Source organism: Equus caballus, chromosome 24 (assembly GCF_041296265.1).
Source record: "Equus caballus isolate H_3958 breed thoroughbred chromosome 24, TB-T2T, whole genome shotgun sequence".
Lineage (NCBI taxonomy): Eukaryota > Metazoa > Chordata > Mammalia > Perissodactyla > Equidae > Equus > Equus caballus.
Window position 1 is genome coordinate 26814594 of NC_091707.1, and position 11037 is coordinate 26825630.

Here is an 11037-nt window from a genome sequence, read left to right on the forward strand (position 1 = left end):
ATATCCACCCTGGATGTTAAATGAAGAAGAAAGCAACTTACTATGTTGGAGTCATTGTTTTGGGGAGAGTGTGTTACAGCAGTTTAGCCTACTCTAACTAGCAACCTTATTTAAAGGAATATTATGGATTATGTTTATGCATAAAGGTCTGCAAGGACAGTCAAGCCTGGGGAGTAGGATAGGGGACTTTCACCATTAGACACTTCCTTATCAATTTTACAAAAAATTGCTATTGCCAGTAAGGAAAGAGAAGAGCAACAACAAACGATAGCAAAACAGTGCTGGTACAAACTTGTAGGAGTCATTCCTTGTCTACCCCAATCCTCACTGAATTTTCTTCCAGTCCTTTAGCACTCGTTGACCCTACTCCTTACCTGGCATTTATTGTGGAAATTAAAGAGCAGAGTGGGAGTCTGGGCCCACTCATGCAGTGCCTCTCAACATATTAATGATCCCTTCAGGGGGTCTGGCCCTCAGCTTTGTGGATGCAGGGACAGAAGTCTTGATGTGTGCAGAGCTTATCAGGCTTTCAGACCCAGAAAGTCATGCTAACCGTGATGTATAAACCAAAATGCTCATGCATAATTATGGTGAGCAAGTCCTGCCAGCATCCACTGTCAGGAAGCCCTCTTCCTGGTATGAGGGCACTTGGGAAACTAAGTGAATAACCAGATGGCTGTTTGGTGAGCAAGGAATCAGAGCAAATGGAGTTGGATAATCTTAGGAGAACCCACCATCTAGAATGTGAATTAATCTGGTGATCCACTCCACACATTTAATGACCAAAAGCCTTTTATGAAATTCAGTCTCTTCCTTGGAGAGTGTTGCTGTAAGACTGCCAAATTCTCGTTAGGTTCCTTTTGGGGCTTTCTGCAGCTTTCTCTGATAAGTAAATAATAGTGAGCCAGCTAGTGTTTTCCATCACACTATCTGAGTCTAAATCCTAGATTCCATGATTGGACTTGAGTGTTCTGCAAGTTCTGTCACTTATCCACTGGGTTGATCACTTTAACTCCCATGTATTTCTTACTGGTCATGTGAGGCTTAAATGAGTTAGTTTTCAGAAGTTAGTTAGTATTAAAATTATTTAAGTAGATTATAAACCTTTTCTCATTATACACCTAATATTATAAAACACTACACATGCCCTGGTGTCTTATACCTAGTAAGAACTAAATGGTTGATGTAGTTTAAGGAGATGCTGAGATAAACATGGATAAAGAAGTAGAAACATCCTTGGGGCCAGCCCTGTGGCCGAATGGTTAAGTTCGCGCACTCCACTTTGGCGGCCCAGGGTTTCACCCATTCAGATCCTGGACGCGGACATGGCACCACTTGTCAAGCCGTGCTGAGGCAGTGTCCCACATGCCACAACTAGAAGGGCCCACAACTAAAAATACGCAACTATGTACCGGGGGGCTTTGGGAGAAAAAGGAAAAATAAAATCTTTAAAAAAAAAAAAAAGTAGAAAGATCCAAGTGTAGACACTGCCATCAAAATCAAGATTGTTGCCAACAATGGAAAACCTGAAATTGACTTGAAAGTTAAAGCTTCATTTCTTTTAAATCTAAAGAGTCCTCCCATATTTTGAGATTTGGTAAAAGTGCATAATGACTTACTCATGGCTTTTTTCTTTTTTAAAAAAAGGTTTTTATAGATGTTTTATTTGATTATGTTTTTCTCTTGGTTCCCAGAGTCTTTGACCTACTATCATATTATTATTCTCTTCAATGCTTCCCCCTTTCTTCTTCTTTAGCTCTCCAGATCTTTGGTTCTGGGCCTTTTAAATGATTATTTTTTAAAATGCAATGACCAGAAGATACATACAGAATTCTAGCTGCAGACGCATCTTACCTTTAGTTGAGAATGGCATAAGGTTTTCTGTTTTGCTTCCAACATCCCTTTTGGTGTGGTGATCCCTAGGTTGGCCTTATGTTCCAGGTCATTGTTGGGCTTATGTTTCAGGCTGTCGCTTCTCATATTTACATTCTCTCAGTCTGGCTTTGGGTTGAGTTTGGATTCCAGAGGTAAAGCTCAAAACCGTACAACTGAAATCCAAGATGGGTCCATGCTGGTCTTTGTCCAAATCTTTCACACAAATCTCTGCGAATATGTCTCTGCTGTGACCACATCCCCCTCCCCCCAGTCTGAGAAGCAGAGCCTTAAGGATACAATCTATGGTAACACTCTGTTCTCTGATAGTTCAGATCCTTTCTTGATAGAGTTGGATTATTTAGTTCTCACCCTAAATGTAGCATCCCACAAACTTATTGATATAAGTGGTTAAGATTGAAAGACTGGTACTTACACTAAAGATAAAAATTACCGTGTAATGACTAGTGTCATAATTCGCTGGAATATGTGAAACCTAGGTGGGAAAATATTACAGGTCACTGTCAGAATACATCACTAATTATTTTTTTAAGAAGTTTGTGCCTTTATTGGTCAGACAGGCTACTTGAGGGGGATGAAATGGGAGGAGTGGGTGGCTCCGATGCGGTGCTGGCCGAGCTTCATGGGCTTGTAGCTGATGGAGAACTCGCCCAGGTAGTGGCTGATCATCTCGGGCTTGATTTCGACCTGGGTGAAAATCTTGTGGCTGTAGATGCCCACCATCTTGGGCAGCACGAGCCTATGGGCAGGATGATCCTGTCTGGCAGGCGCGCAGTCACCACCTCTGGCTTTTCCGTGGGCGGTGCCTCCTGGTTGGCTCTGCGCAGGTGTCTGGGGTGCTGCGCAGCTGCGTCACCACGTCACTGCGTCAGTGGTCGAGGTGCGCGCCCGTAGGTGAACGTGAGGATGGTGTGCTGCTGCTTTTGCTCCGCTGCCGTCATCTTGTCAGTTCTTGGGAAAGGACTCACGAGTTCTTAGAGTGTCAGAATCGAGGGATTTTCTGGCAGACAAACTGCACAGTCAAGAATACATAATTTTGGGGCAGATGGCCTGGGTTTGGATGCTGAGTCTGGCACTTGGCTGTGTGTGACTTTGGGACCTTGCTTCAGCTTCCCCATCTATGGAACGGCGTGTTTTAGTTGCCTAGTAGGATTGTTGTGAATCTTAAATAAGAATTTGTGTTCAGGAGTTAGAACAGTGCCTGGGACCTTGTAAGTAATAGATGTTAGATATTTCTCTTACTCTTAGGATGCTTTAGGTCCTCAAATTGGCCTTTTATTAAAAAAAAGTTTATAACAGGAAAATTTCTCTGCACATATTTTTGTCCTCAACTACTAGTATTTTTCTTTAAATCCTGTTGGTTCCTCTTGGAACCACTCTATAACTGTGATATCTGAGGTCTAATTGCTACCAATTTTGTGATTGTTAGGTTAAGTCAATTAACATTTCTGGGCTTTGCTTTCCAAAACCCAACTTCTTTATCTGCAAAATAGTGTTCCTAACGGGATCTGCCCCACAGGACTGCTGGGAGGACTGGGATACTCCTGCCACAGTCATGTGACATTTTGAATTTTACTGTGACAAAACGTGTATGATGTAAACTTTGCCACAAGTTATTTGCGACCCAGACCAGTGAGAGTTGGAATAACATATAAACTAGTCTTGTCATCCCCCATTTGTTTCCAGGTTGTCACCTAAAAGACTTTGGCGATTTGAGTTTTACTCCTGTCCCCAAAGATGATCTCTACAACAACCTGATAGTGAATCCTCGCTCAGTGGGCCTTGCCAACCAGGAACTGGCTGAGGTGGTTAGTAAAGCCGTGTCAGGTGGCTACAGCTGTGTCACAGTGGGAGGGGACCACAGGTAAGCTGGGAGCCGAGGGGTGGTGGGGGGCTGGATTGCATGGTGCTTTGGGCTAATCAGGTCGCTTCATTATTGTCTGTTTCCTCACTTAGAAAAAATGCCCTTCAGAATTTTCAGGGTATGATGTGCATGCTCACATTTTAATGTCCCAGATCACGAGTCACTGGAGGCATCTGTAGTTTTCTTTGTAGGACACATTGTGTAGTATGACAGGTTCAGAGGTAGACTAGTGAAAGTTTTTAGACAGTGTGTTTCATGCTTCTTCTCTTAGAAAGCTTTCTTGAGAAACTGTCTTATGACTTTCATTTGGCTATTTGGGAGAATTGGAAAAATCCATCAATAGGCTGCATTTGGGCTTTTTTTTTTTTTTTCCTTTGCATTTCTGCTAATAGGTTTGTTAGACACTCCCCATTTGGCATATACATTCTTTCCCTCCACAGTATTGACCCTAAGTGACTAACATGATAGATTCTTCTAGTGAATCAGCATGTACTTTATTGAGCACTGTCTGATGTGTTCTCAAGTAGTGTTAGGGACTGTGGGAAACTTGTAATCTATTAGGACTAAATGATGTAAATACACATAGAATGAAAAAATACTGAGTTCTGCAGAATTTCACAGAAGGAAGAGATCAGTCTGGGCTAGAGTATCAGATTTCACAGGGGAAGTGTGATTTGAGCTAAGTAATGAAGGTTTTTGGTAGAAAGAAATGGCATTGAAGTACTAGGAGTATTAAGCACTCCTACATGTTCTCAGTTAACCCTCATAATAATGCAGAGAAGCAGAAACAGTTTTATCTGATTTACTGCTGGAAACACTGAGGGACAGAGGTTAGATAACTTACCTAGGGTTTAGAGCCAGGAAGTAGCAGAGCTCAGATTCAAATCCAATGAGACATGTATAGGCAGTTAATTTTTCTTTTGCAATCTAGTCTGGCAACTTTCCCTGAGGTGCCCAGAGCTTTTCAGATCACTTAGCAGAAGTTAAATCTTTGTTACAACTGAAAGGCAGGTAGATTCCTCATTAGGAATAAGATTGTAGTTAGAATAAGAAAGTAGTCCCTGGTTCTCTACTGAGATTCAAATAAATCAACCAGAGGATGGCGTCCTCCTGCCTCTTAGCTCAGTGCTCTCTCTCTCAAAGTTCATTTATATTGTCTTCTTTCTGGTTGTCTCAGACTTTGGGAACCACTTATCAATGTGATTAGCATAGTCCTTGGTTTTTCTTTTGTCTGTAGCTATCTATATTACAATCCTGTCACTGCTGTGTTTCCTGTTCAGTGCTAAAACCTAGGCTATCTGTAAGATTCTAGAAAGAAAGGATGAGTGTATAACCTGAACAGCTGTTGAACATTTTAAAGGTGAAGCATTCTGCTCCTTTTACATATAACAGCATGCCTATTGCCTTAACTGTCAAACCAACTCTGGCTTAAACAGGCCAAGATTATCATCCGTATCTTATAGAAGAGGAAATTGAAGTCTAGAGAATTAGATGACTTGTCCTAGATCACACAGTTCTTCCTGGAAAAAACCTCAGTATTCTCACTTTCCACTGCTTTTAGCACTAGACCATACTATCTCTCAAAAAGGCCCAATGTGGGGCATAGAGCTTAAAATGCTGTCTCATGCTATATGGCCAAGAAGATGGCTGTAGTTAGTTCCTAAGATGCTTGGGCTGCATTTCCCGTCTATGTAAATTCTTTGGTTACTGGGAAGCCGGGCAGCTTTTCAACCGTGATTTCATCAGCTATATTCCTACAGTTGAGACAGGATAGTTGGCTAATGTAAGCAGAGACCAAGGACAAGGGAAGGCAAAAACCAGAGAAACACAATAATAGTTGAATGCCATGCTAAAGTATATAAGATAACATGCAAATAAACTTGTCTTTTATTCAAGGATCTAAATGAGGTCTTTCTTTGGGTCGCCCTGTTAATGTCTTTAACAACTTCTGACTTTTTGTTTTAGGAGGTATCACAATCTTTCTAAAAAGCTAAAATGCTAATTTTTATCCTTAAAAAGTTAATAAAACTGATTCTTTGAAAGTAATCATTAGATCTCCCCGGTCTCCCTTAAGAGATATTAAACACTATTTGTGAGTTGTTAAATACAGACTACATCATTTAACAGAATTTCATTCATTGAACAAATATTTGAGGTCCTTTTCTGGGCCAGGGCTAATGGATCAAGTTATAGGGATTGGGGGCAGCAATGCCATATGTCACACTACAGGGATAATGAGTGGTCAGTGTTGAATCTTTTGAGGCTTCCATTTCTCCCTAACTCACTCAAGGTTAATCTTTGGAAACTACAGCCCCAGGAACTCTGTCTCATCCAAATCCAGCCTCAGTCTGGGGCCTTGACTTCGCCCTGAGGACAAACTGTGAGCTGCCTTGGCTGAGGATATTTATTGGTGATGTCTGCCAAACAGAGGGCCTTAAAGATTATTGTATTTGTTCTTTGTAGCCTGGCAATTGGTACCATTAGTGGCCACGCCCGGCACTGCCCAGACCTTTGTGTGATCTGGGTTGATGCCCATGCTGACATCAATACACCGCTCACCACTTCATCTGGAAATCTCCACGGGCAGCCAGTTTCATTCCTCCTCAGAGAACTACAGGAGGAGGTCAGTGGGCCGAAATGCAAAGAAAGTTGAATGGCTTGCAGGGGTTATCCTGGAGCTTTGAGGGTCTAGTTCAGTAAGATTTCTGTGAAGGACGGGTTGACAGTGGTGACAGAAATGTTTACCACCCCTTCATTTGTTCATCAAACATTATTATGGGCCAGGCAGTCTGTTAGATGCTAGGGTTGGTTATAAAGATAACTAGGACATGGTCCCTACTCCCAGGAGGTGGGGCGAGTCATGATCTTGTAAGAAAGGAAAGTAGTAGTGGGTATTAACTCTAGTGGTTGATCTACCCATATCCTGAGGACTTCTTGGTTAGAGGCTCCCAGGCTTCACTCTTAGACCTGCTGGTCTAGAAGACAAGTAAAACCAGGCTTACCTCTAGGTGATATTTTCGTACGTTGTTCTGAAGATACAGAGTCCATGTTAGACACAGACTAGAATCTCTATATCCCTCCCCTCAGTGAGGGACCAAGTTAAACCAGGAAAGTACAAAGGTTATTCATTAAGCAGAATTCGTGTTTTGGCTGTCAGTAACTTGAGATGGCAACTGGGTTATGTTTCAAGAACCAATCTGTAAGCAATTCAGTAATATGCAAAAGGGTAGAAAAGGGTTAAGCATTATTCCTGCTATTTAGGTAAGTTAATGAGAAACCAAGACCACCTTAGGAAAAGAGATTTTTTAATTTTCTTTAGAAAGCTATACTGTGTTCTGCAGCTGCCCTTGTGAATCATTTCCACTTGTATCAGGTCTCTTTTCCAGATCAGGTGTGTCTGGTGTTGCTTTAAGCATATCCTGTGGGTAGGAGGAGAAAGCAGACTGCATACACTGGGAAGCACATGGTGATTATCTTGGTGAGACCAAGAATCCTTATGAATCCTGTTCATTCTTCTCTTCATAGGTACCACAACTCCCAGGATTTTCCTGGATCAAACCTTGTATTTCTTCCCCAAGTATTGTGTATATTGGTCTAAGAGATGTGGACCCTGCTGAACAGTAAGTTGATACACTAAGGTTAAGCTTTGGGCCTGTCCTGGCTCCTTATGTACTATTCGATAGGTGATTTCTTACCTTAACATGTTGCAGGTCACTGTAACGATTCCCCGCACACACATGCCTTTGATTAAAAATGCCCTTTAAACTAAGGACTCCTTCCTTTATATCTCACCACAGTTTTATTTTAAAGAATTATGATATCCAGTATTTTTCCATGAGAGACATAGATCGACTTGGTATCCAGAAGGTCATGGAACAGACATTTGATCTGCTGATTGGCAAGTAAGTAACTAGGATGGATGTCTACTTCCAGGTCCACAAGGGAATAGGGCGGACTCCCAGTGGGCAGCACACTTTAACATGTCTTTTGAGGATAGTAGCTTTTCTTTTAAAATACAATCAGAACAAGTACATATTAAAAAATTCAAATAATTCAGAAAGGGAGAATATGAAACATAGGTTGTATTCTTCCTCTGGGGTTGGGAGGAGGGTTTCCTTGAAGTCATTAGCCAGATCTTCTCTCTCTCATGAATTTCTGTTTAGCTCCATTTTTAATGCCTATCTTTTTTTTGTGAGGAAGATTGGTCCTGAGCTAACACCTGTGCTAATCTTCCTGGTTTTTTGATGTGGGATGCCCCCACACCATGGCTTGATGAACAGTGTGTAGGTCTGTGTCCAGGATCCAAACCTGTGAATCGTGGCCCACTGAAGCAGAGCACACAAACTTAACCACTACACCACTGGGCTGGCCCCTTTAATGCTTATCTTTTGACATGAGAAGCATTCATAGTTCCAACTGTCCCATTCTTCCCAGCCTCATTAATGCTTCATGTGAAAGGAGTTTTGTTTTAAGCAAATCTTGGTAGTGTAAAAAGATGGCAGATGAATGCTAATCAAATGCTAGTTTTAAGGGCATCTTCCCAGTGCTGAATCTTTATTTCTGGGTGATTGTTACCTAGTACTATGCCATTTCCTAAGCTGTTAAGTTAGTTATTTAGTATATAGGTGTTTGTTGTATATTAGTTTCAGCCATTGGACATTTGGGTTGAAATGAGGTTAGAAGAGGAAGGTAAGATCAGATCAGATAACGTAAAATCACAGTTATGTTCAGCTGCTGTTAGATTCTGAGAGAACTTACATTAGATTCTATCAGCGCCCAATGTCATATGGAAGTGAAGAATTCCCTTTATTGATAGTTGTTAAGAGGCCCTGAGGCCCAGGGTACGTCATAAATATAAACTGGAGCTAGTCTGTCTGAGGCATACAGAACAAATGGCAAAATTATGAAGTGTGTAGGAAGCTATTAGGGTAATACTCAGTAACTTCCAGAATAGGAAACCTGGAAACCTGCTGTAGTAACAGAATACCAGGACTAACAGCAACAAAATCAAGGAGTTGCAACTGTAGGAAGGATGAATGTCCAAGCACAACCAACTGACTCTTCTCCTCCTCCTTTCAAGAAGACAAAGGCCAATCCATCTGAGTTTTGATATCGATGCATTTGACCCTACACTGGCTCCAGCCACAGGAACCCCTGTTGTAGGGGGACTGACTTATCGAGAAGGCATATATATTACTGAGGAAATACACAATACAGGTAAGTAGTGATGAACCTGTTAACTACCAAGTAAATAGGCTGAAGCCTCTTGCCTGCCCCGGAATCCTTTCTGTTATTCATGTCATTGCAGACGTTGTTTTTGCTTAAACTTATAGCTAAAGTCATAAGGGATAGTCATTTAGAGGCATGTTTGGACCTGGCTCATACCAAAATATGCTAAAGTAATGTTGAATAAAAAATTGTCTACTTAAATATTTATTAAGTACAAGAATAAACTGTCAAACTGCTGTAGTTCTTTGTATCTGAATTGTCTGAAGGCAGATTAAGATTAAAAAGCAAGGCCAAGTAGCTGTCATTTTTACCCTGACATTAAAAGGTTGGTTTACTGGGAGCTGGGAATGTGGAGTTAAAGGTTCTCTTGAAGGTACTTCAAAGCTGGGTCCTTTCATATAGGATAAGTCTTATCCTAGAGCTTGTTTGATCAGTGCTTTAATAATGGGGACACTGGAAGATGAATGGCTAACAGGAAAATGAGTAAACTGAATGCTAGGTTATTAAGAGTGGCTATGAGGGTTTACTGTCCCAAAACTCAGACTTGTTTCCAAACAGTTTCCACTTCTGTCAGAAAGCTGCTGGTTTTAAGACTAGGTTAAATGACCTTGCATTGCAAAATTTAAACAACTACCACATGATACTTCAATACCATCTCATGAAATTGAGGTCTAAATAGCATAGAGACCCAAAACTTGAAAGGCCCAGGACTACAGGACACCCTTGACTAGCTGGGATAGATAAGGAAATTGAGAAGTGGTTTCCCTGGGTCCAGAGCCTCCTAAAGCATTAGGCACTACAGAAAGGGAAAAATACTTGTCTATCAGATCTGACAGTGGCAAGATAATCTCATTTTCACACCCACAATCTTGGATGTTGTCAGCTGTCCTTGAGTTAGTGGCCAGTGAACCTGGGAGTTCAGTCCTCCATTCTGGTTCCAAATGACACCACTTAGAGCAAGGATTAGTAACTTCCAGCACATAGATGGGGCAGTGGTCATACCTTGTCCCTTCCTCCCCTGCTGCAGTGTTATTCTATTCCACAAGACTGTCATGACACTGTCAACTAGATACATAAAGCCGTTTGCTTAGGGGCCTGCCTGGTGGAGCAGTGGTTAAGTGTGCATGTTCCGCTTCGGTGGCCTGGGGTTTGCAGGTTCAGATCTCGGGTGCAGACATGGCACCACTTGGCAAGCCATGCTGTGGCAAGTGTCCCACCACATATAAAGTAGAGGAAGATGGGCATGGATGTTAGCTCAGGGCTAATCTTCCTCCAAAAAAAAACCAAACAGTTTGCGTAAATGAATTTACAGGGTGGCGATAGTCTGGAAACATGGGTAATATATATTAATAGCTCAAACCCTCTCGATTACTACTGGGCTATGCTAAAGGCCCAGAATTAGTTAGTGGAAGTCACACACACAAAGCATCAGAGACACAGATGCATGTGCAGGAATTGGTGGAAATGCCAGAGTACCGTGCCTGCTGGTCGCAGTTTTACACAGTGCACTGAACTATGCATTGCTGATAAGGGACAGCACACTGAACTGATGTAATGGCATTGAACATATCATGTACGATAATGTAGTATCAGTAAACCATTAGGTGTATTCACCCATGTTTGCAGGCTTTATGGCCACCCTAAAAATTCTCAGATACTTTATATTCTTGAATACTAGGTTGTTTAGATGATTCTTCAAGAGATATATTAAATTCACCCAGAATAACCAACTAAAAAGTTAAATACCTCAGAGAAGTGGGGCATGTGTATGTGTGTTTAGGGGCCAAGGGAGTGGGTAGAGGGTAGGTCTGGATAGGTTCTTCTGGTCTAATCTTCCCTTTGGTGCAAGTTCTCAAGCCCTCAGAGAAGGTAACTTGAGTCCAAGTTAAACAAAGTATGGCTGCGTCTTCCTTTGACCAAGTGCAAGATACTAGGTCAGTCTGATGAGAGACCTAAAAACTGTGTCAGACGTGGAACCTGCCCTCAAAGCTCAGGCCTGCAGGGGCAAAGAGTAAGTTATGCAGTAATAACCACACTTGAGGGTTCATGGT

At 41.7% G+C, this 11037-nt stretch overlaps 1 protein-coding gene across 2 annotated transcripts in view; it reads left to right on the forward strand.

The window, feature by feature from the left end:
• The window catches only part of ARG2 (arginase 2), a 31625-nt gene that overhangs the window by 19633 nt on the left and 955 nt on the right, over window positions 1-11037 (forward strand). Inside the window, exons 3-7 of one of the 2 annotated variants that reach the window (XM_001499892.7) lie at window positions 3580-3757; window positions 6221-6380; window positions 7283-7377; window positions 7555-7659; window positions 8838-8974. In XM_001499892.7, the coding sequence (XP_001499942.5) occupies window positions 3580-3757; window positions 6221-6380; window positions 7283-7377; window positions 7555-7659; window positions 8838-8974 (675 nt within the window). The remainder of the gene's footprint in view (window positions 1-3579; window positions 3758-6220; window positions 6381-7282; window positions 7378-7554; window positions 7660-8837; window positions 8975-11037) is intronic. The other variant, XM_014735659.3, reaches the window with a different exon arrangement.